Source organism: Bos grunniens, chromosome 23, assembly GCF_055505025.1.
Source record: "Bos grunniens cultivar Pamir isolate PY7600 chromosome 23, Bosgru_T2T1.0, whole genome shotgun sequence".
In the NCBI taxonomy this organism is placed as follows: Eukaryota; Metazoa; Chordata; class Mammalia; order Artiodactyla; family Bovidae; genus Bos; species Bos grunniens.
Window position 1 is genome coordinate 10,855,586 of NC_141187.1, and position 26,028 is coordinate 10,881,613.

The following is a 26,028-nucleotide window of genomic DNA, read 5'->3' on the forward strand; positions in this document are numbered from 1 at the left end:
ATTTGCTTCCTTTATCTTAAGAAAGATGAAGTGAAAGCTGACTCTGGTGTGCTATGGCCATTGTGTTGTAAAAAGTAGAAGAATCTGTGGAAAGCCAGGGTCCAGGGTAAGTGCTTCTCCAGGGAACAGGAACAAACTGAAGGTGGTCAGGTACACCATAGACTAGTACATCATGCGGATGTCAGGTATACCTGATGTCAGGTACACCATAGACTAGTACATCAGACCACTCATGCGGATTCTAGAATTTTTTTTCAGGTCCAAAATGATATCATCCTTTCCCTGGAAAATATAGGAGACTCCATCCACTCATATAGGTCTAGTAGGCGAGACAGCCATGGGCACGTGTGCCACCTGGACACACAGCACCTTGCCAGGCAGCACATGCACCCCAGCAGGCGCGGCCACAGGTGGCTGAAGTTGGTGTGGAAGGCTGGGGTGGCCGCGTACCCATCTGCTGCCAGGCTGCCCTGCAGGCCCTGCTGCAGCATCACTGAGAAGAGTTTGGTGGAGAGCTGCCTCCCCCTGCCTCATTTCTGGGCTGCGCAAGACCACCAGCAACTGATGCTCTGGCTTCCTCAGATTGTCTCTTAATGATTTAGTCTTTTTTTTTTTTTTTTAAGATACTTATTTTTATTTATTTATTGGGCCACACCAGATCTTAATTGCGGCATGCAAACTATTGAGCCTGCCCCCCCCCCCCCCCGTATTGACAGCACAGAGTCTCAGCCACCGGACAGCAGGGAAGTCCCTTGGTTTACTTTTGCTAGGTTTTGTGTTCTTTGTAGGAATTTGTCTCTTTCATTGGGTGTCTATTGTGTGTGTGTGTGTGTGTGTGTGCAGTTGTGCATAGAATAGCACTGTCTTACAATATCCTTTTTATTTCTTTAGCATTGTTAGAAATGTCCGTACTTCCATTTCTGATTTAGTAATTTGCGTCTTCCTTCTGTTTGTCTTAGTCCACCTAGCTAAAGGTTTGTCAATTTGGTCGATCTTTTTGAAGAACAATTTTGGTTTTGCTGACTTTGTTTTCTCTTCTCTATTCTGTTTATCTATGCTCTTGTTTTTATTATTCCCTTCCTTCTGCTGCCTTTAGTTTTAGTTGTTCTTTTCTTTTTCTAGGTTCTTAAGTTGCAAAATTAGATTGTTGACTGGAAACATTCCTGTTTTTTTTTTTTTAACATGTTTATAGCTAAAAATTTCCGTTAGCACCATTTTTGCCATGTACCATAAGTTTTGGTATGTTGTATTTTTCGTTTTCATTCATCTCTAAGTACTTTCTAATTTCCCTTCTGATTTTCTTTTTTTTTGCTCCATAGATTGTTTCAAAGTATGTTGTTTCATTTCCATGATCTTGTAAATACATTTCCAGTTTTCTCTATATTATTGATTTCTTACTTCATCTCATTATATTCAGAGAGTATTCTTTGGATTGTATCTATCTTTTAAAAATCTATTGACATAATTTGTGGCATAAAGTATGATATACCTTGGAAAACATCCCATGTGCGTTTGAGAAGAATGTGTATGCTGTTACTGGGTAGAGTGTTCTGCGTGTGTATCTTAGATCTAGGTCGTCTGTTACATTGCTTGAGTCCTGTTTCCTTAATTAGCTTATGCCTGATTATTCTCTCCATTTTTGTAAGTTGAGTATTGATGTCTCCAACTACTATTTTAGACCTACGTCTCTCTTCAGTTCCGTTAAGTTTTGCTTCATTTGTTTTGATGGTCTGTCATTCAGTTCAGTTCAGTTGCTCAGTTGTATCCAACTCTTTGCCACCCCATGGACTGCAGCACGCCTGGCTTCCCTGTCCATCACCAGCTCCCAGAGCTTGCTCAAACTTGTGTCTGTCGAGTCTGTCTTTAGGTGTATACATGTTTATATTGTTTCTCTTCTTGACGTATTGAGCCTTTCATTAATATAAACTGTCCTTTTCAAAACATTAGTTTTGGTTGCACTGGGTCTTCATTGTCGCTCATGAGCTTTCCTAGTTGTGGTGAGCGAGGGCTCCTCTTCATTGTGGTGGCTTCTCTTGTTGCAGAGCACAGGCTCTAGGCGCGTTAGCTCGTCGTTTTAGACATGGGCACACTAGTTGCACACTAGCTGCAGCACTCAGGCTTCCATAGTTGCAGGATGTGGGGTCTAGAGCACAGGCTCAGTAGTTGTGGCACTTGGGGCTGCTTTCCTCTGTGGCATGTGCACTCTTCCCGGACCAGGGATCAAACCTGGGTCCCCCTGCACGGCAGGAGGATTCTTATCCACTGTACCACCGGGAAGCCCTATACTGTCCTTCTTTGTCTCTCGTAACCTGTTTTGATTTAAGGTCTGTTTTTTGATATTAATATAGCCATTCATGCTGTCTTTTGTTTTGTATTTACATAGAATATGTTTTTCCATCCTTTCAACTTTTTAAGTCTTTGGATCTCACGCGAGTCTCTAGCAAATAGCATGTAGCTGGATCTGTGTTTTCAGCTATTCTGCCAATCTTGATTGAAGAGTTTGATCCATTTGCATTTAAAGTGATTACGGATACACAGAGGGCTTCTGTCACTGTGTTGTTTTCTGTATGCTCTAAAGCATTTTGTTCCTTATTTCTTGTGTTCCTATCTTTTGTGTTGATTTTTTTTAAGTGAAATGTTCTTGTTTCCTTTTGTGTATATATTCTGTAGATATTTTCTTTATGGTTACCATGGGGATTACATTAAAAAAAAACCTCTTTTACAGCTCTGTGCCCACCTCTTTCAGTTTTGGTGTCACTGAATTACATCTTTTTATATCGTATGGACCAAAAACATAAACTAATCATTCTTTTAATTACATTAGCTTCTTGAATTATGTAGAAAACAAGATTTGGAGTGACAAGCCAAAGTTACAATAATACTTTTACAGTAACAATTGTTTTCTTTTTTTGTAGAATTTCTTTCTGTTTTTGGCTGCGCTGGGTCTTGCTGCTGAGCGCGGGCTTTCTCCAGTTGCGGTGTGCAGGTCTCTCATTGCGATGGCTGCTCTTGTTGCAGGGCTCTAGGTGTGTGGGCTTCAATAGTTGCGGCACACGAGCTTAGCTGCCCCTTGTCATGTGGAATCTTCCTGGACCAAGGATTGAACCTGGGTCCTTGGCTTTGGAAGGTGAATTCTTAACTACTGGACCACCAGGGAAGTTGTTATAATTTTTTCTTTAAATGTATTATTATCGCGCAGAGTGTAAAAAACCAAGTGCAGTTAAAAATCATTGTTATATTAGTATTAGCTTTTCCAATTGCTGATATACTTTTATTGAGATCTTTAGGCCTCTGTATTGCTTCAAGGTACTCTCCAGTGTCCTTATGTTTTACTTTGGAGGATTTCTTACAGTGCAGGTCCAGTGGTCATGAAGTCCATCAAATTTTGTTTACCTGGGAATGTCTTGATTTCTCCCTCATATTTGAAGGACAGTTTGACTGGATATGAGATTCTTGGTTGAGTTTTTTCCATTTAGCACTAAATATACTAACCTACTGTCTTCTGGCCTCTAATATTCTAGTGAGAAATCCACTCAGCATCCTATTGAGAATCCTTTGTATGTGGTGGTTCACTTCTTTCTTGCTCTCTGTCTTAGGCTTTTGAGAGTGTACATTATTTATAATCTGTCTTGGGTTGGATTTCTGAGTCAATCTACCTTGGAGTTCATTTACCTTTTAGGATGTTCATATTTATGTCTTGGGCTTCCCCGATAGCTCAGTTAGTAAAGAATCCACAGGAGACCCTGGTTTGATTCCTGGGTCAGGAAGATTTGCTGGAGAAGGGACAGGCTACCCACTCCAATATTCTTGGGCTTCCCTTGTGGCTCAGCTGATAATCTGCCTGCAATGTGGGAGACCTAGGTTCGATCCCTGGGTTGGGAAGATCCCCTGGAGAAGGGAAAGGGTACCCACTCCAGTACTCTGGCCTGGAGAATTCCATGGAGTGTGTAGGTCCATGACGTCACAGAGTCAGACACAACTGAGCGGCTTTCGCTTTCATTTATGTCTTATATCAAATTTGACAAGTTTTTAACCTTTATTCTAATATTCTCACTACTTCATTTTCTTCTTCTGGACTCTCACAATGTCCATATGGTAGTGTCCCACAGGTTCCTTAGACTCTGTTCACTTTTATTTAAAATTTATTTATTTTAATTGGAGGCTAATCACTTTACAATATTGTAGTGGTTTTTGTCATACCTTGACATGAATCAGCCATGGGTTTACATGTGTTCCCCATCCTGAACCTCCCTCCCACCTCCCTCCCCATCCCATTTGTTCACTTAAAAAAATTTTTTTTAGGGACTTCCCTGGTGGTCTGGAAGTTAAGACTTCACCTTCCAATGCAGAGGGTGCAGGAAAAAATTTTTTTAATTTACCCTTGACTATGCTGGGTCCTCATTGCTGCATGTGGGCTCTCTCTCGTTGCAGCGAGCAAGGGCTGCTCTTGTTGTGGGGCAAGGGCGTCTCCTTGCTGTGGCTTCCCTTGCGGACACAGTCTCTAGGTGTGTGGGCTTTGGTAGTTACGGCTCTTGGGCTTACTTGCTCCGTAGCCCGTGCAATCTTCCCAGACCAGGGATTGAACCCTGTGTCCCCTGCATTGGCAGGTGAATTCTTAACCACTGGACCACTAGGGAAGCCCTGTGCTCACTTTCCTTCCATCTTTTTTTCTTTCGTTTTCAGTCTCAGTAATTTCTGTTGTCCTGTGTTAAGGTTCCGGGAGTTGGTGATGGACAGGGAGGCCTGGCGTGCTGCGATTCATGGGGTCGCAAAGAGTCGGACACGGCTGAGTATCTGATCTGATCTGATGTTAAGGTTCTCTGATTCTTCTGTCTTCTCAGTCTGCCTTTCAGTCTGTCTAGTGAATTTTTCATTTCAGTTATGGTACTTTTCAGTCCTAGAATTTCCTTTTGGTTTCTCTTTAGGTTTTTAAAATCTCTATTGAGAGTTCCATTTTGTTCACACGTCACTTCCCTTACTTTCTCCATATAATATCTTTCTTTAGTTCTTTGAACATCTTTAAGATCGTTGTTTTAAAATTTTGGTAGTATATCTGCCATGAGGCCTTTTTCAAGGAAAGATTCTGTTGAATCATTTTTTCCACCAGTTGGTCCATACTTTCCTGCTGCTTTGTGTGCTTTGTGATTGTTGTTGTTGTTTAACTCTGACCATTTGAATCTAATAATGTGGAATTCATTCTGGAAATCAGATTTTCCTCCTCCAGGTTTTGCTGTATTTTTAATTTTTATTTAATTTTTTTACTTTACAATATTGTATTGGTTTTGCCATACATCAACATGAATCCGCCACGGGTGTACACGTGCTCCCCATCCTGAACCCCCCTCCCACCTCCCTCCCCATGTATTTTTTAATTTGTTCATTTGGTTTCTTGATTGCTGTAGGCTGTCTCTGTGCTGAGAGTCGGTCTGAAGTGCAAACGTAGCGTCTTCTCAGGTCTTTTCTGAGCCTTTCCCTGGACACATGTGGTCTTTCTCATTTTTCCCATATAGGCAGTTGTTTTTGAATGTGCTAGTTTTTAATGTTTGGCTCTTAAAAGGGAGGGGAAGATGCAAAACGCTGCTGGACTTTTGAGCCAGAGCCTTACATTGATGGGGCGAGATGAGCCAACAGCTGCCTACCTCTTTGCATCTCAGTAATCAAGCAGAAATCCCACTCAGGGCACAGATCCTCAATATCCAGGGAACAGAGTCCTTTTTGCCCACCCTAGCTCCCACAAGCTGTGTCAGAAAACTTGCAGAGCTGCCTGCCATGTTGCTGGTTGTAGTGGATGGGTAGCTTCTGTTGTGCTAGCTGAAATGAACAAAAACTGCCTACAGTTTACCATCCATGCCTGGAAGTTGTAAGGCTTTCATAAACTCCCAAATTCCAAAATAGTTATATCAGACAGATTCTGCCACTGTAGCTGTTGTCTCGGTGGGAGATTCCTGGTGCTTCCTATTCTTCAATCTTCCCAGAATCCTCATTCACCTCACATTTGATCTACCCTTGAGTGGAAATAGATTTAAGATCACTGTGGCCCCAAGACCATAGATGCATTTTGCAGATCCACCCTGAGTCAAGTTGTTGGCTGGTTCCCAGCACCTCAAGGACCAAGATTAGGTTGCAGGGATTGCTAGGAAACCATGTCGTTCTGGCCTCCACATTTCAAGGTGGGTGACAGGAATGAAGGGCCACAGAAGTAAGAGATATGAAGGGGAGGAAGCCAATTTGCTGGGTATCTACTGAGTACTAGTTTGGGTATAGTGTGCTAGATGCTGAGATGGGGATGAATAAAGGAACGTATAAGTTCCTTGATGTCTGAGCAGACAGTCATGAGTTTACTGTGTTTAGGCTGGTGTCATCTTTAGGAAGACTTTGGTATCTGTTTTAGGGCAAGGTCATATAGGCGGGTTCATGTTTCTACACTGAAAAGAGCAGAAGTTCTCACTGTGGAAACGTGGTTGTAAGCAGATATCAAATCAGTAGAGTAACTAGAGTTAGTCATTGCATTGCCAAGTACTAATCATTAGCCACTTGTTCTTCCCGCTTTATCTCCTTGGTCAAACTTTTAAGTAGCTAACTTCTTGCTATAGGCATTATGATTTTTGGCTTTAAAGTTATTTAAGAAAGCACATCATCCAAGTAGACCCAGGACAGAAATATTTAATGCCTCAGGAAAGGCTTAGACACTTGGGAAATATTTATAATGTGTCAACTAAGCCAGGTTTGAAATACATATCCCAGAATGCCTTTCTTATAGTTTCAGTAAGGACCACATGATCTTCTGTGCGATTCAGAAGATGGCAACAGTGCAGCAGCTACATCCTTTTTACATGTGGAAGCGTAAAGGGGGTTTAAATGTCTGACGCATGGGATGCACCCAGTAGTTATGACCCATTTAAGCCTGTGGCTGCAGGGCAGCTTTTCCTATGCACTGTTCTTAGCAACTCGTACCAACCTTACCCATGTCAATGCCTGGCAGAACACTGAAGTTTCCACTACTTGCCCTTGATTATGTTAAAAAGGTGAGGGTCCCTCCAAACAAAGATACTGAAGTGTTTGCTCAAAAGGAGCAGGGTTCAGAGGAAAACCTTTTGCCTTTTCTTGCTGCAGCCAGATTCTAGTGAGGATCTAATATCTGGTTTGTTTTGCACTGTGAATAAGGGTTCACAATGTATGTGACATCAGCTCTTTAGGCCTTCACAGTGTGAATATCCAAGAAAAATGCTACTTAGGAAATACTTGTTTAACACACAACAGGGCCTGACACATGCTTACTTATATTTTACATATTTATTAAAGGGCACAATTAAACCTCTTCACTTCCCAAACTGAACCTACCTTACAATGAAAATGGTGGAATGTCTACTGGTTAATGCAAACACAGAATTCTCTTCTGATTATTTGGTTCATTTGAACAAAGATGCATAATTCCATTGCCTGTACCCCAAAGCTAATCTCAAGTTGTGTCTTAGAGCAAAGAGCAGGACAGTGTTGTCTCTTGTCAGTTTCCTGAGGTTTCATTTTTTCAGCTGGGCCCCCAAAGTAGTTTCCCAACCAAAACAACCTTTTTATTGAAGACTATTTGAGCAAAACCAAGAATAATGGTGGGGGTGGGGTGCTTCCCAGGTAGTTCAGTGGTAAAGAGTCCGCCCACCAATGTAGGAGAAGCGGGTTTGATCCTTGGGTCAGGAAGATCCCTTAGAGAAGAAAATGGCAGCCTACTCCAGTATTCTTGCCTGGAGAATCCTATGGACAGAGGAGTCTGGTGGATTACAGCCCATGGGGTCACAAAAGAGTCAGACACGACTTAGCGATTAAAACAACACAACAACAAGAATAATGGGAAATCACATTTGTTTTTCTGAATTTATTTAAGGAACACCAAAAAAGTACATCTGAATAGTTTTAAAAACCAATCTGCTATTAATTCATCTGTCTCACCACTCCAAATGCAGTCTAAGAGACAGTTGATTTCTAGACAAATTGTTTAAAATTACTGAATCTGATACAAGAATACATGAAGTTTCTTTGTCTTGAGCGGTGATGGGCACCTTGTAATAGTCTCCTCTGAACCACCTGCCCACCCTTCCCCTCTCCCCCCTCCACACACTTTCTGTTCCCGTGACCCATAACATACACTAGGGAGACAGTGGGCTAAGAGAATCTAGTTTTGGGAATACTATTTTGCTTGTTACCTGCAAAAATCTAACTGGCCTTTTTAGGATCTAATTTCAATCTTGGCCTCATTGGAGTCATGCTCTAGTCAACAGAGCTACAAATACTAGGCAGTTAAGCAGATAAGCAAAATCAACTTTTGCTTTATATTCTCTAGGTGAGATTGGGGCTTTTTAAAGAAATACCTCATGAAAAAAGACAAGTGTGTACATGAGAAATTAAAAGGAATTCTAGTTATCATTAAAGGAGAAACTCGATTCCATTTGTTCCATAGAGACGAAAACTGGTATAAAAAGGAAATGACTTTATTTTTATGTTTTAACATGGGTCCTAACCCAAGAATAAAAGTGTTTTGTTAAAACCACCATAAAAATAAAAATGAATCTAAAACATAATTGCCAGTGTTTTTTAGGATTTAAAAAGGTGAGATGTTCTAGGTTGAAACAAATGTTTTTTGGGTTGCCAAATGCATTCCTATGAGTGTTTCTTATTTCTTAGGCTGTGGGACTAGAAAGCCATGCTTAATCTTGCTTACCCGTAAGGACTAAAATTCAACTACATGTTCGTATTTAAGACTTGCCCTAATTCAATGCCCAAGTACTGGAGATTTTAGGCTAGATGTACCTGCATGGGAAGCTGTTTTCAACTCTTTTCCACAACTCATACCAGAACAAAGCAGCTATCAGTGCAGGAAAAGAAAGCTACAGCATGTCAAACCTGCAAGGAAAATGGTTAATGTAGAAGAGCAATGATTTTTCAACCTCACAGATTTTGTTTTTAAAAATTAAGCTACTTAGTAGTAAAAAGTCAAAAAAAAAAAAAATAGGAGTGTAAATAAACTTCCATATATCAGTATACACGTGTTTATGAGACAGGAATTTTAAAAAGACAACAAAAAATGCTTCAAGGATCCTAGACAGATAGGTTAAATAAAAACTCACTCCAAGTCAAAGATATAAGAACAAGTCTGAAATTCTTGATAGGAGAGATCAGAATGGAAGTGAGAAACTGAACGGTAGCAATGAGCAGGCATTACTGGATGCAACATTCTTTCCTGACAGACAGAGGAGGGAAGAAAAAGCACAATTCTGACTGCTTTCTTCACATTTCAGTGTCTCAGAACTTCATCCAAAGTGGGGAAGGCTAATCCAGAACCTCCTTCTCACCATCATGGAAGAGTGTTTTAGGAATGACAGGGTCCCCCTTGGGGGACAGGCTGCGGGGCAGAAACCGCTCTCACAGAGGGGTTGCTTGACTAAGGCGGCAAAGTCAGCAAGCAAGACGCCTCTGAGGTTCTGGCTTTCAAGTGTGTGATGCTGCTGTGGACCTGAGCGGGACCTGGCCCCTCTACAGTGGGTTCTGTTCATTAAAAATGCAACAGCTTGCATTCAGAGCACTTCAGTCATTTGGAAAACAAAACCTCCCCCACCCTCAACTCTCCCCTGCCCAACTATAGGAAAGAAGAAACTCATCAAGCATTGAATTCTAGGTTTCTGCAGTGCTATTAAAGTTCAATCAAATGTAAAACCTAACAGACAGCCCCCAATTGTTAGAATGATCTTAAGGGACCCGGAATTGGATATTGCAAGTTGACATCAACTGAAATGAGCAGGACTTAAGGTGCTGGCTCACTCTCCACACTGACAGACGCTGCTCTGTTCCACCTGGAGTGGTCCCACACCGCCCCCGCGATGAGACCTCTGGGCAGCAGCAGGGTGGTGGTTTTTGGGAAGCTACTAGTTTTGCTGTTTGCTTCCAGAATCACATACACTATAACAAACTTTACATTAAACACTGTTTAGTCCTGAGTTGGGTGAAAGCCCATGGAGGAGGGGCCGAGTGTGTTAGGACTCTTCCCTCCGTGGCGTGGTGTCATACGTGCCCTTCGGCTTTCTGCTCGTCCATCGATGGACTTCCTATTTCTTTTTCGTTGGTGACCCCTTCTAAAGTCTTCTTGCTCATTGTTTTACTGGCCTCTTCCTAAGGAACAAACAGGAATCAAGAGGGTTAGAGGAAAAAAGAAATGTCCAGTTGCTTCCTGGCTCCTCTAGATGGTCACGTCTAACACAAGAGGGCGTGAACACGACTGTATTGGGATTCACAGCTGGTCAGTCCCAGCGCTGCTGCCACAGTTAACCTGGGAGCTTTCCCTTTTCTTTGGTTAAAGTGACCAGCCCACCCCACGGACAGCTTTGACTGTCAAGTCCACGTGACTGAGGGTCTGAGTGGACGGTCAGTGAGGACCAGAATACACCTGAGCGGTCCGGGGGGCTGACTGCTCCTCTTGGGTTGCTAGGTTGGCTCTCAAGCCTCAAAGTAAAGGGCATGGGGTGGGGCTTCCCCCTCAGAGTTTATTTCCTAGGAAGCTCAGAAGTTTCTACAAGCCAAGTGTTGTGTTTGGCTTTTAAAATAATAATAAAAGCCTTAGTGCACTTCTAGGGAATTAATTCCCCTCTTCTCTTGCATGGACGTGCCAGGGCCTCACAACTGTGCCTCTGGTGAACTGAACCGCGTACCCTCCCGGCTCGTCCTCTAGATCCAAGCAGCCTTGATCAGCTCTGAAGTCCTCTTCCCTCCTCGTGGCCTCTCGGGTTGTCTTCCTGGGCCTGTGTCCTATGGGAACCTCCTTAGGATGGAAGTCAGAGGTGCGGTCGGTCCGTCCTCCCGCAACCTGAAGGTGGGTGGGTTCTGCACGTACCTTTGCGTCCTGCTCTGCAAACTTCTTGAACATGTTGGCATAGATTCTGCGGTCCCGCTCGTTGTGCTCCTTAGCCTTTTTCTGGCACATGGAGATCTGCAGTCTTGCAGCCTTATTCTGGGGGTTTACTTCCAACACTTTCTCAAAGTCGCCCTTGGCTGACTCGAACTCGTTCATGAGCAGCTGGGCTTCACCCCTCCTGTACAAGCCCTTCTCATTAGCACTGTCCAGTCCAAGGGCCTGCGGACAGATGGGCTATATTTTAGAAAGAATGCCATGTACCTTGTGGGAATTTGGAGAGAAAAGTCTCTGGCCAAAAGACTTAGAAAAGACCAGGCTCAAGGCAATTATATACTACTGGTCAAAATAATCAAATTCATTTCTTTTTTTAATGCAGTTTCTATAAATATCCCAAGGGGGGTTGGGAGGAGGGCTTTTGAGAAGTTCATTTTAAATGCCAATGGAAGAAGTAAATGCCTAAGACTGGCTGAGAAAATTTCTGTAAACTCAAAAATAATGAGGGGACTTGACCTACCAGAAAAAAAGATATACTATTAAACACTAAAATTAAAACAGTACTCCATGAAAAAACAGGTTAGTGGAACAAAGCATTTGGAAACAGATTCATGTGTATGTATATAAAAAAGATTTAATAATCACAAAGATAGTAACATATATCATGTATAAAAAGGATTTTAACTTCAATAAATGGGGCTAAAACAGTGACTATCCATGTAGAAAATAAGAGATTCTATGTAGAAAATAAGATTTAGATTCTAACCTCATAAACACAAAAATAAATTCTAATCCAAATATATTTACATGCAAACCTCCATAAAAATATAATAGGGTTATTTTTTTAAAAAGCAAACCTAGTTGGAGTAGGTGTAAGTACCAAATGGTTATTTTTTTTTTTAATAATCTTAGGATGTAAACAAGCAATTCAGAGAAGAAATACTAGTTATTTCAATACAAGTAATGAAAAGATGTACAACTTAATTAATAACCAAGAACTAAAAATGAAAATAAGAATTTTCTATTGTCAATAATACTGAGGAATCACTGATAATATTCAATAATATATAAAGTATTAAAATTTAAACATATTTAAATATATTGACAGAATGTCTTTTGACCCAGTATTTCGACTTCTAGGGATTTTATCCTAGAGAAATAATCCCATACATATGCAGAGAGACACTATATAATTTGTAATATCAAAACCCTGGAAATCTACCAAAACGGGTTGGTTAAATAAACTGATAGATACATACACTGGATACTAAGCAGACTTTAAAAAGAATATGATGAACTGATAAGATGTGGAAAGATGGCCTTATTTTATAGAACTATAAATCTATACATTCTCATTAAAAAGTACACATACATGTTACTCTACTTATGGAAATGGAAAAACAAGAGGAATGTGCGTGTGACGTGAATGACCATGGCCTTGGGAGAGGGTCAGTGGGAATTTTATGAGTGGACTCAGATTCTTAGATGTTTCTGTAATGTCTGAATATTGAATGACTTTATACTACTTTTATAAGAAAGAACAACAAAGGTTTAAAAATGTAACAGTAACATTATTCTCTCAGGCAAAATGCCATTTAATATATTTAATATATCATGTTATATATTTCATATAACATACTGATCCACAAAACTCAAAATTTTAAAACTCAATCTTACAAAGAAGGCCTGAAATAGTTGCTTGCTTTTCTTGTTCCCTTTGTCTGTCTTTAAGATACATCCAGTTACTAGCTTGTACCCATAGTAAAATGTACAGTGTTCACTCTGGGACCTCATACCTGACACAGTAGCATCATTAGTATAGAAAAGAACAGAGTCATACATATGGTACTTCTACCAGTCGTTAGTGCTTAGGCACTGCTTACCATGTTAACAACACAGATGGAATGAGGGTGCTGATGCTTTGTGGGTCTTGCAAATTATTTATGTGTAATCCTAGGCAGTGAATAAATATGATAATAAAAATATGTAAATATCTCTGGATGAACCATCACAGCCTCTTCTTAAAGACCTAAAAGGCTTAATAAGTTAAATCTGTTTTTATAAAATTGTGTAACCTGGTACCAAATGCCACAGACTTAAGGTCATGGATAAATATTGCTTAATTTTATCAAAACTTTTAACTCATAATGTATTATAAACAGTCTAGGCATAAGGAAAGTATGACTGTAGTAAAAAAAAACTTTCTGAATTTCCCAGTTCTTACTGAGAAATAAATAATCTCAAACAAAACAAAATGAAAAAACCCAAACCCTGGCTGAGAGGAAGTGTAGGATGACTAAGCATGAAGACAGGGAAAAAGATCCGGGCTATGTAACGTTCATCCCACACGCAGACACTCTACCTTGTCGCAGCACTCCACGGCTTTGGTGTACTCTCTGAGCTTCAGGTAGCACATGGCCAGGTTCAGGAAGGCAGCAAGCAGAAAAGACTCGGAAGCTTTCGATTCCTTTTCTGATAAGCCATATTCCATCTCTAACCAGGACACTATCTTCCCATACTGAATCACCGCCTGCATGTACTTGCCTCCCTGAGAGAGAGAAGCTAGTAATTACTTGCTGTCCTGGCTCTGGAGCGAGTTCAAACGGAGCGAAGCAGATCCTCAGAAGGGAACCACCCCCTCATCCCAAGCAGGGAGCGCGAGTGTCCTGCTCTCCAGACACCTCTCCCTGTTCCTTCTCAACCCCAGTGACCTCTGAGCTGCTGCAGGGTGGGCACTGTGATGCTCTTCGCCAGCATTTACCATTTCACTCTCTTCAGCACACGGGCATCAAGGCTTCTGAGTTACATTCTTTGGTGCCAGTATTTACCAAACTTTTCATAAGGCCTGTGAGTGGCTATAGACTATGTCAGTAGTTTACTCGAAGGGAAGTTACTTTCCCCTTCTCCTGATAATCAGCCCTGGACAGCGGATACTATATTCTGGTAAGTGCTAGTCCCAAACCCAGCAGATCTTCGTTAGCTAAACCAAGGGTTGACAAACTTTTCCTATAAGGGGGCAGATAATATTTTAGGCTTTGCAGACCAAACAGTCTCTGCTGTAACTCTGTCCTGGCTACTAAAGCAGCGACAGACAATATATAAACAAAGGGGGTGGCTGAGTCCCAGGAGAGCCCTGCCTACAGAAACAGGCTGTGGTCTGAGTCCCAGGAGAGCCCTGCCTACAGAGACAGGCTGCGGTCTGCTGACCACTGATCTACAGACCGGGGGAATATACACAATCAACAGCTGTCCGGCATACATAACTATAAAACAAAAGTAACACAGGTGTTAGTCACCTGACTACATGAGAAAGACTTTTCTCTTAATTATATTTTCACTCAGTAACAACTGTGAATAAAAACTGTATAATTCACATGAATGATACATATGCTCTATTACTGTAGAAAGGAAGCCCTGATGTCAGTTTCCGGTGATGAGGATGGGGTAGACACAGTTCCAAGTGGAGGGCCTGGATATGAAGGTACAGTCTTCCTCAGCTTACATGGGGATCACCCCCCAGTATGCCCAGGGAAACTGAAGTGCATTTCATATGCCTCACCTACTGAATAGCATAGCTTAGCCTGACCTACCTTCACTGTGATCTAGCCTACCGTTGGGCAAAATCATCTAACACAAAGCCTATAATAGAGTGCTGAATATCTCATGTAATTTATTGAATACTGTCCTGAAAGTGAAAACCAGAAAGGTGTGTGGGTCCAGAGCCGCTGTGTCGGTTATTCAGCCCCGTGATCCCATGGCTGGGAGCTGTGCTCACTGCTGATGACATCACCAGTCTGGGTAGAGGCAAACCCAAATTCAAAGTATGGTTTCTACCGGATGCATGTTGCTTTCACACAGGTATAAGCTGGGGGCTGGCTGTCCTTGTAGTTTGTCATAGCCTTAGGCCCCACTACTCAAGAGTGAAGTCCTTACCAGTTTCAGGGGCTGGCATTTTCTGTCATTGTCTTTTCTCTTGCTGGATTATAAGCTTTTTGGGACAGGAATCATGCCCTATCCCTTTTGGAATATTCAGGGTTTAACACAAGGTGGTTCTTGATGATGGTTTGCTAAGTAAATATTAAGGTCAAAGGAATATAACTATGGAATCAAGTTTTTCAATCACTGGGAGCAAAATGGAGATATGGGTGAAAATGAAAGCTGTCCTTTTGTTTAGATTCAGTGAGAAGGGCAGGCATTTTCCCTGTTATGTCTAGTTTCTTCTTCCTCTCTCTCATCCTCCTCTAATTACCTTTCTATCTAATATATTGTCATAGAGGAAGGAAAGAGCCAGGGAGGACAAAGACCAGATCCGATCACTTCGGTAGGTGCTGACTATCAGAATGGTAGAGAGGCTATAGTTTCTGAAAGAAAATAAAAACCCCCAAGTATTAGACTTTATGTACATGTTCTTTACACTTAAAGAGCATTTTACTTTCTCGATAGTCCTTTCATATATAGTATATATAATTTTTATATCTCAACTTAAAATGAGCAAAGATCTTTGTGTTATTTCTGCTTCTGATGGACTAAAACTGGAGTTCTCAACTAGGGTGATTCTGCCCCCAGGTGACCATCTGGTAATGTTTAGAGATGTTCTTTAGTTGTCACGACTGGAGAATGTGTGTGTACCACTGGCATCTAGTGGGTAGGGGCCAGGGCTACTGCTAAATGCACAGAACCTCCCACCAAACAGAATTAATTTTACAGCCTCAAATGTCAACTGTGCCAAGGTTGAGAAGTCTTCTCTTTCCTTCACTCTTCTGGAGCAAAAGAGGGTTTTGAGTTTTTAACCTAAACTCCTAAAATCCAAGAGTCATGGACAACTTGTTTCTGAATCAGAGCACTGGCTTCCTGGTTCAGTAATGGTGGTCAAAACATAGCAAAACCTGGTGAGTCTACAAAGGGTCCTGTGGCTGAAAGATGACCCTTCACTCAGCTGCTTTAAGAATGCTTTATCCCCAAGGAGCACAAGGGGGCGCGAGAACCTCTTGGTAAGAAGTATCCTCAGCCTTCTTCCCACTCTGCCTCCAAGTCAGAGGAGAGAGACACTGACCAGGTGCCAGCTATGAGGGCACAAATCCTGTCTGTTTAGCTGACCTGCACAGTGCCGGGTGCAACATCATGTTACATGTGCTTAATAATTATTTTCAGAGCCAAATGAAGACATCCTCTCCTACCTTTCTTTAGTGTTCAGAGGTTCATATGAGGAGTTTACACTCTGAACACCAAAATCACTTTCATTTAAAAGCTTTCTACAATTCTACCCTACTAAGAGCAGAGACTTACCCACTTAGGTGTAAACCAAGCCGACAGGTCACTGAGAATAGGGCTCACTGTGTGGGTGGCATGACCGTGCCCCATCTCTGCTCTGGCCGCCACACCAGGCCCCTGCGCTTGTGCCCAAGTCACACACCCTGAAAAGTCGAGGCCCAGGAAGGCTGCTAGGCAGACTGGAACTTGCCCTGACATCTGAAAAGGGAATGTGTATAGGAACCCACCTACCATTTCTAAAGTCGTATAGCTAAAACTAGGATCGCCGCTGGGATCTGTTACCTATAAATGTGAAGGTGCCTCCAGGGAAGTTTTTTTTAGTGCAAAACGTTCAGAGACATTCTGGGAGAAAAAGTCTTAGGTCAGTGGTTCTGAACCTTTTCAGTAATTTTTCCCCAATAGACTAATGTTTTGAAAGATTTTGTCTATCAAATTGCATGTTAAAAATAACATGTATGATCCAGGTTTTATCCAAACATCAGTAATTTTGAGAGGGTTCATAACATTATGAAATACACAAATCACTATTGTAGTTATGATGCTAAGACGCAATGAAGTTAAATAACTGTATAGCTACTTTAGCACTGATTTCTGCTGCTGGTTACAAATTCTGGCCATCTCTCTGTATATATTCAGGACACAGCTATATGATACCTGGCTTTGCAACACTGAGTCATCAGCAACCAATTAGTTTCTGAACAGCTAAGCTGTTTTATTACACTGAGTTGATATTGTCATTTAGTCACTAAGTTGTGTCTGACTCTTTGCGACTGGGCTCCTCTGTCCATGGGGATTTCCCAGGCAAGAATACTGGAGTGGGTTGCCATTTCCTTCTCCAGAAAATCTTCCCAACTGAGGGATAGAATCCATGTCTCCTGCATTGCAGACAAATTCTTTACCTCTGAGCCACCAGGGAATCCAGTATATATGAGTTATAAATAAATATATATTATCTACACCCACAGTAAGAAATGCTTTAAGTTATGATTTGTACCCACTCAACTCATTTAAGCGGGTAAAGTGACAGATGGTGTTATATTCATGGTGTCACTGTTAAAGTGAATAATGAGAGTTACTAGCCTTTCTGGCAACCCTATGTTGATTCCTAACAATTTATTATTTAAAAATCTAGTAACAAATTCTCTTTGCACTTTTTATATTGGGTTCAGTTCCTTTTGAAATCTGTGCATGAACTTTTATCATGTACCTAAGTGACTTCCCCAAAACAGTGGAAAGGGAAAATGATATGAAATTTATCCCTTTGAATGCTACTATCTGCTCACAATTATTCTATTCATTCTTTGTTTTGTTGCACAAACACTTGGTGATGGCCCACTATGTTCCAAGCACAGGGCTTGAGGCCTTAACTGATACACGGTGAGTGGGCAAGCCAGACCTGGTCTGATGCTATGGATGGTTACAGTCTAGATCAGAATGTGTAAAAGAGGCATTTGTATTCTGTGTCACACTAATTCATTCTGCCTTATCATTTCTTATACTGAAAATGACAGACTTGTAAAAATTCAGGCTTATTCTTATCCTGAAGGGTACTGACAGAATTCAGGATAGGGGATATCAGCACAATTCACTGATAGTTGAGTAAATTCTTTGAGATGGAAAGTATTGTACAAAGACTCAACGTACCTTGAAGTACACAGTCCCCTTCTCTTTGACAATGGCAGCCTGCTCCAGTTTTTCTTTGGTATCCATCTCCCAGGATTCTTTGGCCTGTTGTATAAATGCGTGACGGTGGTTAGATGAACTAAGAAGGAAAAAGCATCAGCTGAAAAAACTAAGAAAAAACTATAGCTACTTCTACACCTTGAAACACAGTGGCTTTTAAAACTGTGTGCCCTTGCTGATGCTGGTAGGTTAGAACTCACCCTCCATGAGAACAAAGGTGTAGCTTGACCCACGCTGCTCAAGAGGGAGGCTTGGGCGGTAACGCTGTAAGAAACATGGACTGTTGAGCACTCTTTAAGAGTGCATCTTTAGAATTACAAGGTGAGGCCACACAATGAAAGCTGGGGCCTCTTTTCTCATTCTGCTGCTATACTGTTATTACAATTTTGGCAAGCTGTTTCTCTCAAGATTCAGTTTTTAACTCTAAAATGGGAACACTACTGCAGGCAAGTCACAGTTATATACTCAAACACAGTTTTAAAAATTCCAGGTCATGTAATTGTCTATATTCACTGTGAAACAATCAGACCTGAAGCCTCCAAACTAGCACAAGTTTACTTGGGGAATTTCAAGGAAAACATAAGTGGGAGGACGGAGGTGATGCAAAGACATAAACAAGCACTTTCATGATCACCTGCTAATTTGTGTGTATCATTACTTTCCCACATTACAGATATGAGTCCAGGGACAATTGCACTTTTATTAAGAACAGCTGGATCATAGAGAGTCAACATCACAATCTGAGAGGTCCTTTAGGGGAAAAGCACTGACACAGCCATTGTCAATTTACTGATAAGAATTATGAAGCTTCAGTGGATTATAAGTCTGTTCTTAATATTACAAAACAGAAAATTAAATCATGTTGCTACCAACAACATCACACACTGTCACATGGTTTCAAGTATATAATCTCATAGCACTGTGGTCAGAAAAGATGCTTGATACAATTTCGGTTTTCTTAAATTTACCAAGGCTTGCCCTGTGGCCCAGCATGTGACCTGTCCTAGAGAATGTTCCATGTGCACTTGAATGTGTCTTCTGGTGCTTCTGGAGGGACTGCTCTATAACTATCAATTAAGTCCATCTTGTCTTAACTGTCATATGTCATTTAAGGCCTGTGTTTTCTTATTGATTTCTGTCTGGATGATCTGTTCACTGATGTAAGTGGGGTGTTAAAGTCCCCACTATGAGTGTGTTACTGTCAATTTCTCCTTTTATGTCTATTAACAGCTGCCTTATATACTGAGGTGCTCCTATGTTGGACTGCTGTATCTTCATGGATTGATCACGTGGTTTCAAATGTGCCCTTGGGGCCGTGACTGAGCACAGGCTTGCTGTGGTGTACCACAGTACTACTCAGGAGTGAGAGGGCGCCTGAGTGGGCCAGGGCCACAGGGCCACGATGGGAAGGGGTGGGGGTTACTTTACTGACATGGAAACAAGAACGCCAAAGGCCTAAATAACCATGTGCAAAAGATCCCTTTTTCCCTATTTAAAACAACTTTGTGCCATGAAGACAACTTTGGAGGATCAGGACTTCAGAAGACATTATCTGACAACAAGCAATAGCTGTGAAAAGAGCATGTGTCTGTCTGTGTTATGATCCAGAGCATCACCATTAGGAGAGGATCCCAAAGCTGTCCTCCCCTTTCTCAGCCCAACATTAAGAGGCCCTCAGGACAATGATTTCCTTTCTGTGTCTAATAACAAAAAAATGTTCATTTTCTAGTCCAAAGCTTAAAGTAAGGAACATGGAGGTAGCACTGGGAGGGGATGAAAAATGTCTAAAAAATGCACTCACAAGGCTCTCAGGGAAGGGAGACTTTGGTGGGCAGGGACATAGCTGGATGTGACAGTGTACCCAGCTCAGGCAAATGTTTTGTTTGTCCAGGGAAGCTGCTGCTGGGAGCCTCCAGAGGTGGATCTGAGATGGAAGTATGCTCAAGGAGGCATGCCATTTCTGGATCCTGAGGCCAACACTTTTTTCTACTTGGACAGGTATGAAAAGAAAAGGTCTAAGGTTAACAGATTTGTTCCTTGTGTCCCTTGTCATGGAGCCTGGTGGTGCACGAAGCCTTGTATTTTGGATAATAACTTGGAGCCACAATGACGGCCTCTTTGCAACTCTTGTGAAGGGTACAACCCGTTCAGCCCTGGAAAACTGCACCCCACTCCCCCAAGGAGCTGCTTGGCAAGAACATGAACCTTTTTGTCTTCAACCCAGGAAAAAAAGTACAAAAAGAACAAGTCTAGGAACAAATAAGGGAACAAGTCTTGGCTTCTACCCAAAAAAGTTAATAATAATAAAAAAAAAAAAGGCTGACACACAGGAACAAAATAAGAACCCTGGGCTCCTTGGTTGTGTATCAGCTGTGCTGTGCTTTAGGAGCAGCATCAGAGACAGGGGACAAACTCGGTCATGGAAAGCACGACATACAAATACCTTCTATCTATACCATCTGGTAATGTAAGATACTAATTTACAAGAGGTGGATGGAGAAGAAAATCTGTCATGATTTCAGAGAAGTTGGTATTTTCTCACCTTTTCGAAGCTCTTAAGTGTAACTTCATATATAAGCTCAGCATTAGGTTCAATGCCAAATTTAGGCTTCCCTGCCTCTCCAAAACCATATCTGAAATGGAGAGGGAAAAAAAAAAAAAAAAAACTTTAAAGAACTGGTTTATTTCCAGGCACCTCCTTCGGTATCTTGACGCATCACATTAGCATAGAGCTCTCATTTGCAAACTACACACATCAGAGACCCTGAAGATAAACCAGATGTTGGTCAGAACATACAGTGCCAAGTACCACTGCTGTGGTTTTTTAAGAAGCCAGGCTCCATTTAGTCTTCTTCCTTACATTCCTGTGTGATGCAACACCTGGACTCCTTGGGACAGCTTGCTTAATATAATTGTAAATGTCACTGTCTTTTTCTCTGTTTGATTTTATATCTAGTTCTTTTTAAAAAAAACAGACACTATTTGACTATCAGGGCTGAAGCTTCATCAGGACCTAGAGAAGACAGACACTATAATTGTTAAAGTGCTATGTGGGAGAGGTATGTTTTAATGAGCTTTTAACTTTAAAATACTGTCCCCTTCCAGAAGTGCCATTTCCAGTCAGATAAATGGGGGGAAAGGATCACACACCAGAAAGGATATATATCCTCACAGTATTTCTTCAAGACTTTTAGAAAGCATACTAGAAAACACAAAATATAATGTAAAAAAGCAGCCCCAGCAAGCTCTAACGCCTCATCAAGAGAAACACGCTGCACTGCATTCCCATAGCTCCCTGGCTGTAACACTACAAAACACTGCGTTTTTTAGCCAAACTTACTGAATACAATTACTGAGGATACAGAAATCTGTTTTTTTCAGACCATTTAAGATTTTAACAAATGCAAGGCATTCGAGGGAGCACACGTCTACGAGAACGGAAATTCTGATGGAGCTTTGTCTGTCTGGTTCAGCGGTTTCCCAGCGTGTAGAACAATGCCCAGCATAATAGGAAAATGTTCCCTGGAATAATTCTACTCCCATGTGTTTCAAGCCAACTTCTCTTTAATATATGGAATGGCACTGCAAAAAACTTAGTAACTCAAACACTCAGGCTATGGGATGAAAGATGCCAAAACTGGATTGATGTGTTAATAGCTTCAGTTTTCTCTGGGCTAAGAGGATTGGAGTGGGAACACTCATCTCTTGCTGTCTGCACTACTTCTCTCCTCCCTGCCTCAATTTTTCAGGAAGAAAATGTTTACTCACATACCTCCACTGTCACACAAGACAGTGGAAGCTAGAGCCAGAGAAGGCACAGAGACGGACTGAAAGCTGGTAGGAACGGGGTGTGGCGGTTTTAATAGCAGGGCAAAGGGTATCTTCAGCGAAGAAATAAAAGCGGACATAATTACCAGTGGCCAACTGTAGGAAGTGGTGACTAGTTTTCTACTTTGAGCTCTCAGACTGCTGTATCTCCTATTTTGTTCCTGCCATCTGGTAAATAAAGGACATTCTTTAACTGCTGGGAAGCAGGTAGGCAGGTGAGTCCTTGCTGAGCGCTGTGTTTACTGACAGCGTAGTTGTACAGTCCATTCTGTGAAGAGGTATATGGAACACAATCCCAGGGAACTGTTTTGGGAGCATCTAAACTGACTTCCAATTATACAGAAGCTTGTCTGATTTACTCTGGATTAGGCTGGGTGAGGAAGGACCCACAAATTCATCTGATTGAAAGACATGCATTCTCAGTCATGTCCGACTCTTTGCAACCCCACAGACTGTAGCCTGCCAGGCTCCTCTGTCCATGAGATTCTCCAGGCAAGAATATTGGAGTGGGTTGCCATTTCCTTCTCCAGAGGATCTTCCCAACACAGGGATCGACCCCACTATCTCTTGCACTGGCAGGTGGATTCCTTACTGCTGCGCTACCTGGGGAGCCCAAGTGAAAGACCACCACAAATGGAATTTCAGGCTTAACCAAAAGACAGGCTGGGTTACAGTAAAGGAAGGAATCCAGTATCAATGTTCGTAAACTGACAGGCGCCTGCGGAGAGCAGAGAAACACTGATTGCTCATGACCATTATACCCTTTTGTGCACACAACCACCACCTGTACCTTACATGCGATTATTCCCTTTTTACAGATGAAGGAACTAAGACTCAGAAGTGCTTCCTGAGAGTCACACAGAGGCAGTGGTGGAGCCAGGATTTAAATTCAGACTGTGTGGGTCCCAGATAATTGTTTAGTTTTTGAACCACACTGCCTCATAATGAGATACTCTGGATCTTGACAGCCTGTTTTTGTTTGGGGTCGGTGCCGTACAGAAGACAAGGAAGAAAAAAGTTAAAACTAGCCATACTTTACCTAAAACAAGAAAGATTAACCAGTCACCATATTTAAAACAATATTAAAGACATTGTCCTGATGAGAGGTGAGAAAATGGGATTCTCTGGATGTGTTTTATGAGTTCTTTATTATGAAAACATCCTGTCAAGGAGTCTTGTCAGAATCAAAGAGAAGGTATATGCCCTGGAAATCTTTTGGAGAATGAAATACAGGTGACCCTAAGAGTAACACCAAACACATATTTGCAATAGCCATATTTATAGCCACACTCAGCTGCAGTGTGTCTGTTAAGTGGGAACCTGGTAAGACAAGCGAATTCACTGCACACACTCCCCGCACGCCCGGATTCTCTACATATACAGATCTTACTTACATGGTGCACGTGTGGGCAGTCTCCTGTTACAGGCATTGCACTTCGTGACTCCTTAACATACTAAGGAACATCTTAAAGAGAAAATAATGTGTTCCTTTCTAACCATGCTATTTCCACAAAATATATGAAAAACCTCTTAGACCTAGAAATTCATGAAAACTTGTTGCCTACTTTTATGCCTGAAAAATCTACCACATGTTAAAACAGGGTTTCCTTTTCCCTGTGGTCTGAGAGTCAAATGGGAGAGTCATCAGGACAGCAATATCAGCCAATATGCTGAGGGTCCGGGTGTGTCAGGCACTTTGCTACACTCCTTACATGCCTTCTCTTACTTAGTCCTCCACAACTCTGTGAGGCAGATACTGCTATCCCCATTTTATAGAAAGGGAAACAGACTTAGAGTCAAGTATACACGGCTGGTAAGCTGCATGTTTTTTGTTTCTTTTTTTTAAAACCACAATTTAAACCTGCAAGGAACCATCTGCATTAATAAATGTAAGGGTAACTCCGGCTTCTCTCTGCCCATTACAATTGAGACATCTGTTCCCACAACTGGCTTGTCAGCTAGGTCAAAATGTAATAAACTGATTCATATAATATGTTTACAATACAAGCAGAACTCCTCTGCAAGGAACTTAAATTTGAAAATATATGTGCATAAATACCACTCTCTTTATATGAGCTTAGAACTAATGTAACTTTGGGATGCTGGATTAAAAATAATTAGATATTACTTAGATATGGAAGTGATGGCCTGTCTATGCCCCACCTGAGTTAAAAAATAGGTTCTTATAGAAGAGAGAACTAGATTCATCTGAGTGAAGTACATACTACTATTTACACAGTAAATGCAAATAAAACACAAAGGTGGGAATATACTAGTTCAGAAAGGAATAAGCAGAGAAAAAGAAGGTATTAAATAAAAGGTGCCTCAGTGAAGGCTCTAAAGGGTTCGAGATGTAGAGCATTTTGCAAGGCTTTTCAAGTGGATTAGTGGCATGACTGGAACATCACTTGAGAAATACAATTATGACTCAAGCGTCAGGGCAAAGGTAAATATGCCATTGGATTAGGACTAAGGCTACACAAGGCAAGCAATTGTACAAAAGGCACAAGAATACCTATTGGCAAGTGCAGGTCATCAGGATTCCCAGTAACTCAAAATCCTACTGACTGAAACCCAAGGATCCAGGGAGAGAGGAGACACGAGATAAGCAGATGCACTTTCACACAAACAGAATCAAAACACCCTGGTTTCTCTCAAGGGTCCATTTCTCAAGATAGAAGGGTTAGATCCATGGTATAATTTTAGGTCTAAAAATAATACCAAACATGTTTTCACAAGAGAGACTGTTAGTGTCTGATAGTTCTAAGCTTGGAAGTGCTAATGGATATCCTTATGATGGGAAAAATTTAGGCAAAAATGAGTCATCTCCTCTGCCTTTAGATCCAGGAAGAGCACTCTTTTTTCAGAGAGTCTGTATAAGAACAGGTGGCACAGATTCAAGTGGTAATAAATCATCCAAATGTTGCTTCTACTTCCAGCCCCCACGTTTTACCGCCTCCAGCCTAATTCAGAGAAAAAGGGAGAAGGGGCAAGAGCTTCCTGTCTTGGCGACATGGCTGGCAAAACAAACAGAGAAGCAAAACTCGCCTGTCAGTCCTACCCTGAACACACATCAATCAAGTGAACAGGCTTACAAACCTCTGTAATATTATAAGGCCCATTAACTCACTCTAACTGTAGCCTGATTTAATTAATTGTTTCCACTCTTGGCATTAACTTCACTGAAAATAGCAAAATGCTGATTGAAAAAACAAGTGTATCCCTGTTCTTTAGATAACCTCAGTCACCGTGTACTGAACCAGTACACTGCTTACCGTGGTCCAAGATATAAAATACATTGTTCCTCACGCTGCATTTTCTCCAGGGCTTTGTCGATTCCGATTGGAATGTCGTGGTCTTCTCCTTCACCAACGATGAACCCCACATCTCTGCAGTCAAACGTCCTTCCACCACAGCGGCCTTCCAGGTGGACTGAGAGAGGGGAGACAGGACAGTCAGCAGAGCTGCTCCTTGTGACTGGCTAATGTAGGGCCGTGATAAAAGAGTATTTCCCCTTCTTCTTTGCATCTGGAGACATATGGATTATGTCCTGTTGAAGCTTAGTCCACCCAGTTGGGAAATTTAAGCTCAATCATATTTATTTCTGTTTTAGGTTTAAACTTAAAAATTACTGTAACTATATGAATAAGATAGTTTAGCAGATAATAAAGTGGAAACAGTTCTAACTTAACCTGACAGAGATATCCTCTACTGTAACACAAGAAAAACTAATTATTTAGTAGGTAATTATCAAAATGCCACAAATTTAATACCAAGTAGATAAAGGCTTAAACATTTTCTTGGCTTCAGATGTCTGGGTTGAAAAACAACTGAATGGCTATTTCTCCAGTGATATACGAGGGTTAACTGAATACAGAAGCCCTTTTTTAAGAGCTTTAACCTCATTCACAAACATGTTTAAATAAAATGGAAAAGCCAAAGGCAACATCATCAATAACACAGCTGTAATCCCTTAGTGGAATAATAAATGTAAAATGTGAAGGAATCAAGTCTACTATAACTTGAAAAATCAAATTTCTCAGCCACCTCCTCAGAAATGTTAAGAGGTCAATTTCTCAGGGCCTACTTAGCCACTGCACTCAAACTCAGCTCATTTTCTGGGTAATTTCATATTAGATAAGTGGCTTTATGTTAGTATAATATAGGAAAAATGCATATAGATATGTATTTTCCTCTTGATTGGTTAGACTTTTCCTTCGGGGATAAACAATTCTCTGAAACTTTCCAACTATGTTTAGTATTAAGGATATTCATTCCTTTCCATTTAGGTCTTTGACTCAGTAAGAAAAATGGATGGTTTGCACGACAGCACAGCAGCCAAAAAGCAATATAAT

At 41.3% G+C, this 26,028-nt stretch overlaps 1 protein-coding gene across 15 annotated transcripts in view; it reads right to left on the reverse strand.

The window, feature by feature from the left end:
* Positions 1-7,840: 7,840 nt before the first annotated feature.
* FKBP5 (FKBP prolyl isomerase 5) overlaps positions 7,841-26,028 on the reverse strand; it is a 120,586-nt gene continuing 102,398 nt past the window's right edge. For 14 of the 15 annotated variants that reach the window (XM_086371326.1, XM_086371327.1, XM_086371333.1 and 11 more), the window contains 6 exons: positions 24,949-25,105; positions 20,388-20,478; positions 17,807-17,890; positions 13,254-13,439; positions 10,877-11,116; positions 7,841-10,158 (listed from right to left, as the gene is read on the reverse strand). In XM_086371326.1, the coding sequence (XP_086227452.1) occupies positions 10,051-10,158; positions 10,877-11,116; positions 13,254-13,439; positions 17,807-17,890; positions 20,388-20,478; positions 24,949-25,105 (866 nt within the window). In that variant the 3' untranslated portion in view covers positions 7,841-10,050. Of the gene's footprint in view, positions 10,159-10,876; positions 11,117-13,253; positions 13,440-17,806; positions 17,891-20,387; positions 20,479-24,948; positions 25,202-26,028 lie in introns of all 15 variants that reach the window. The other variant, XM_086371342.1, reaches the window with a different exon arrangement.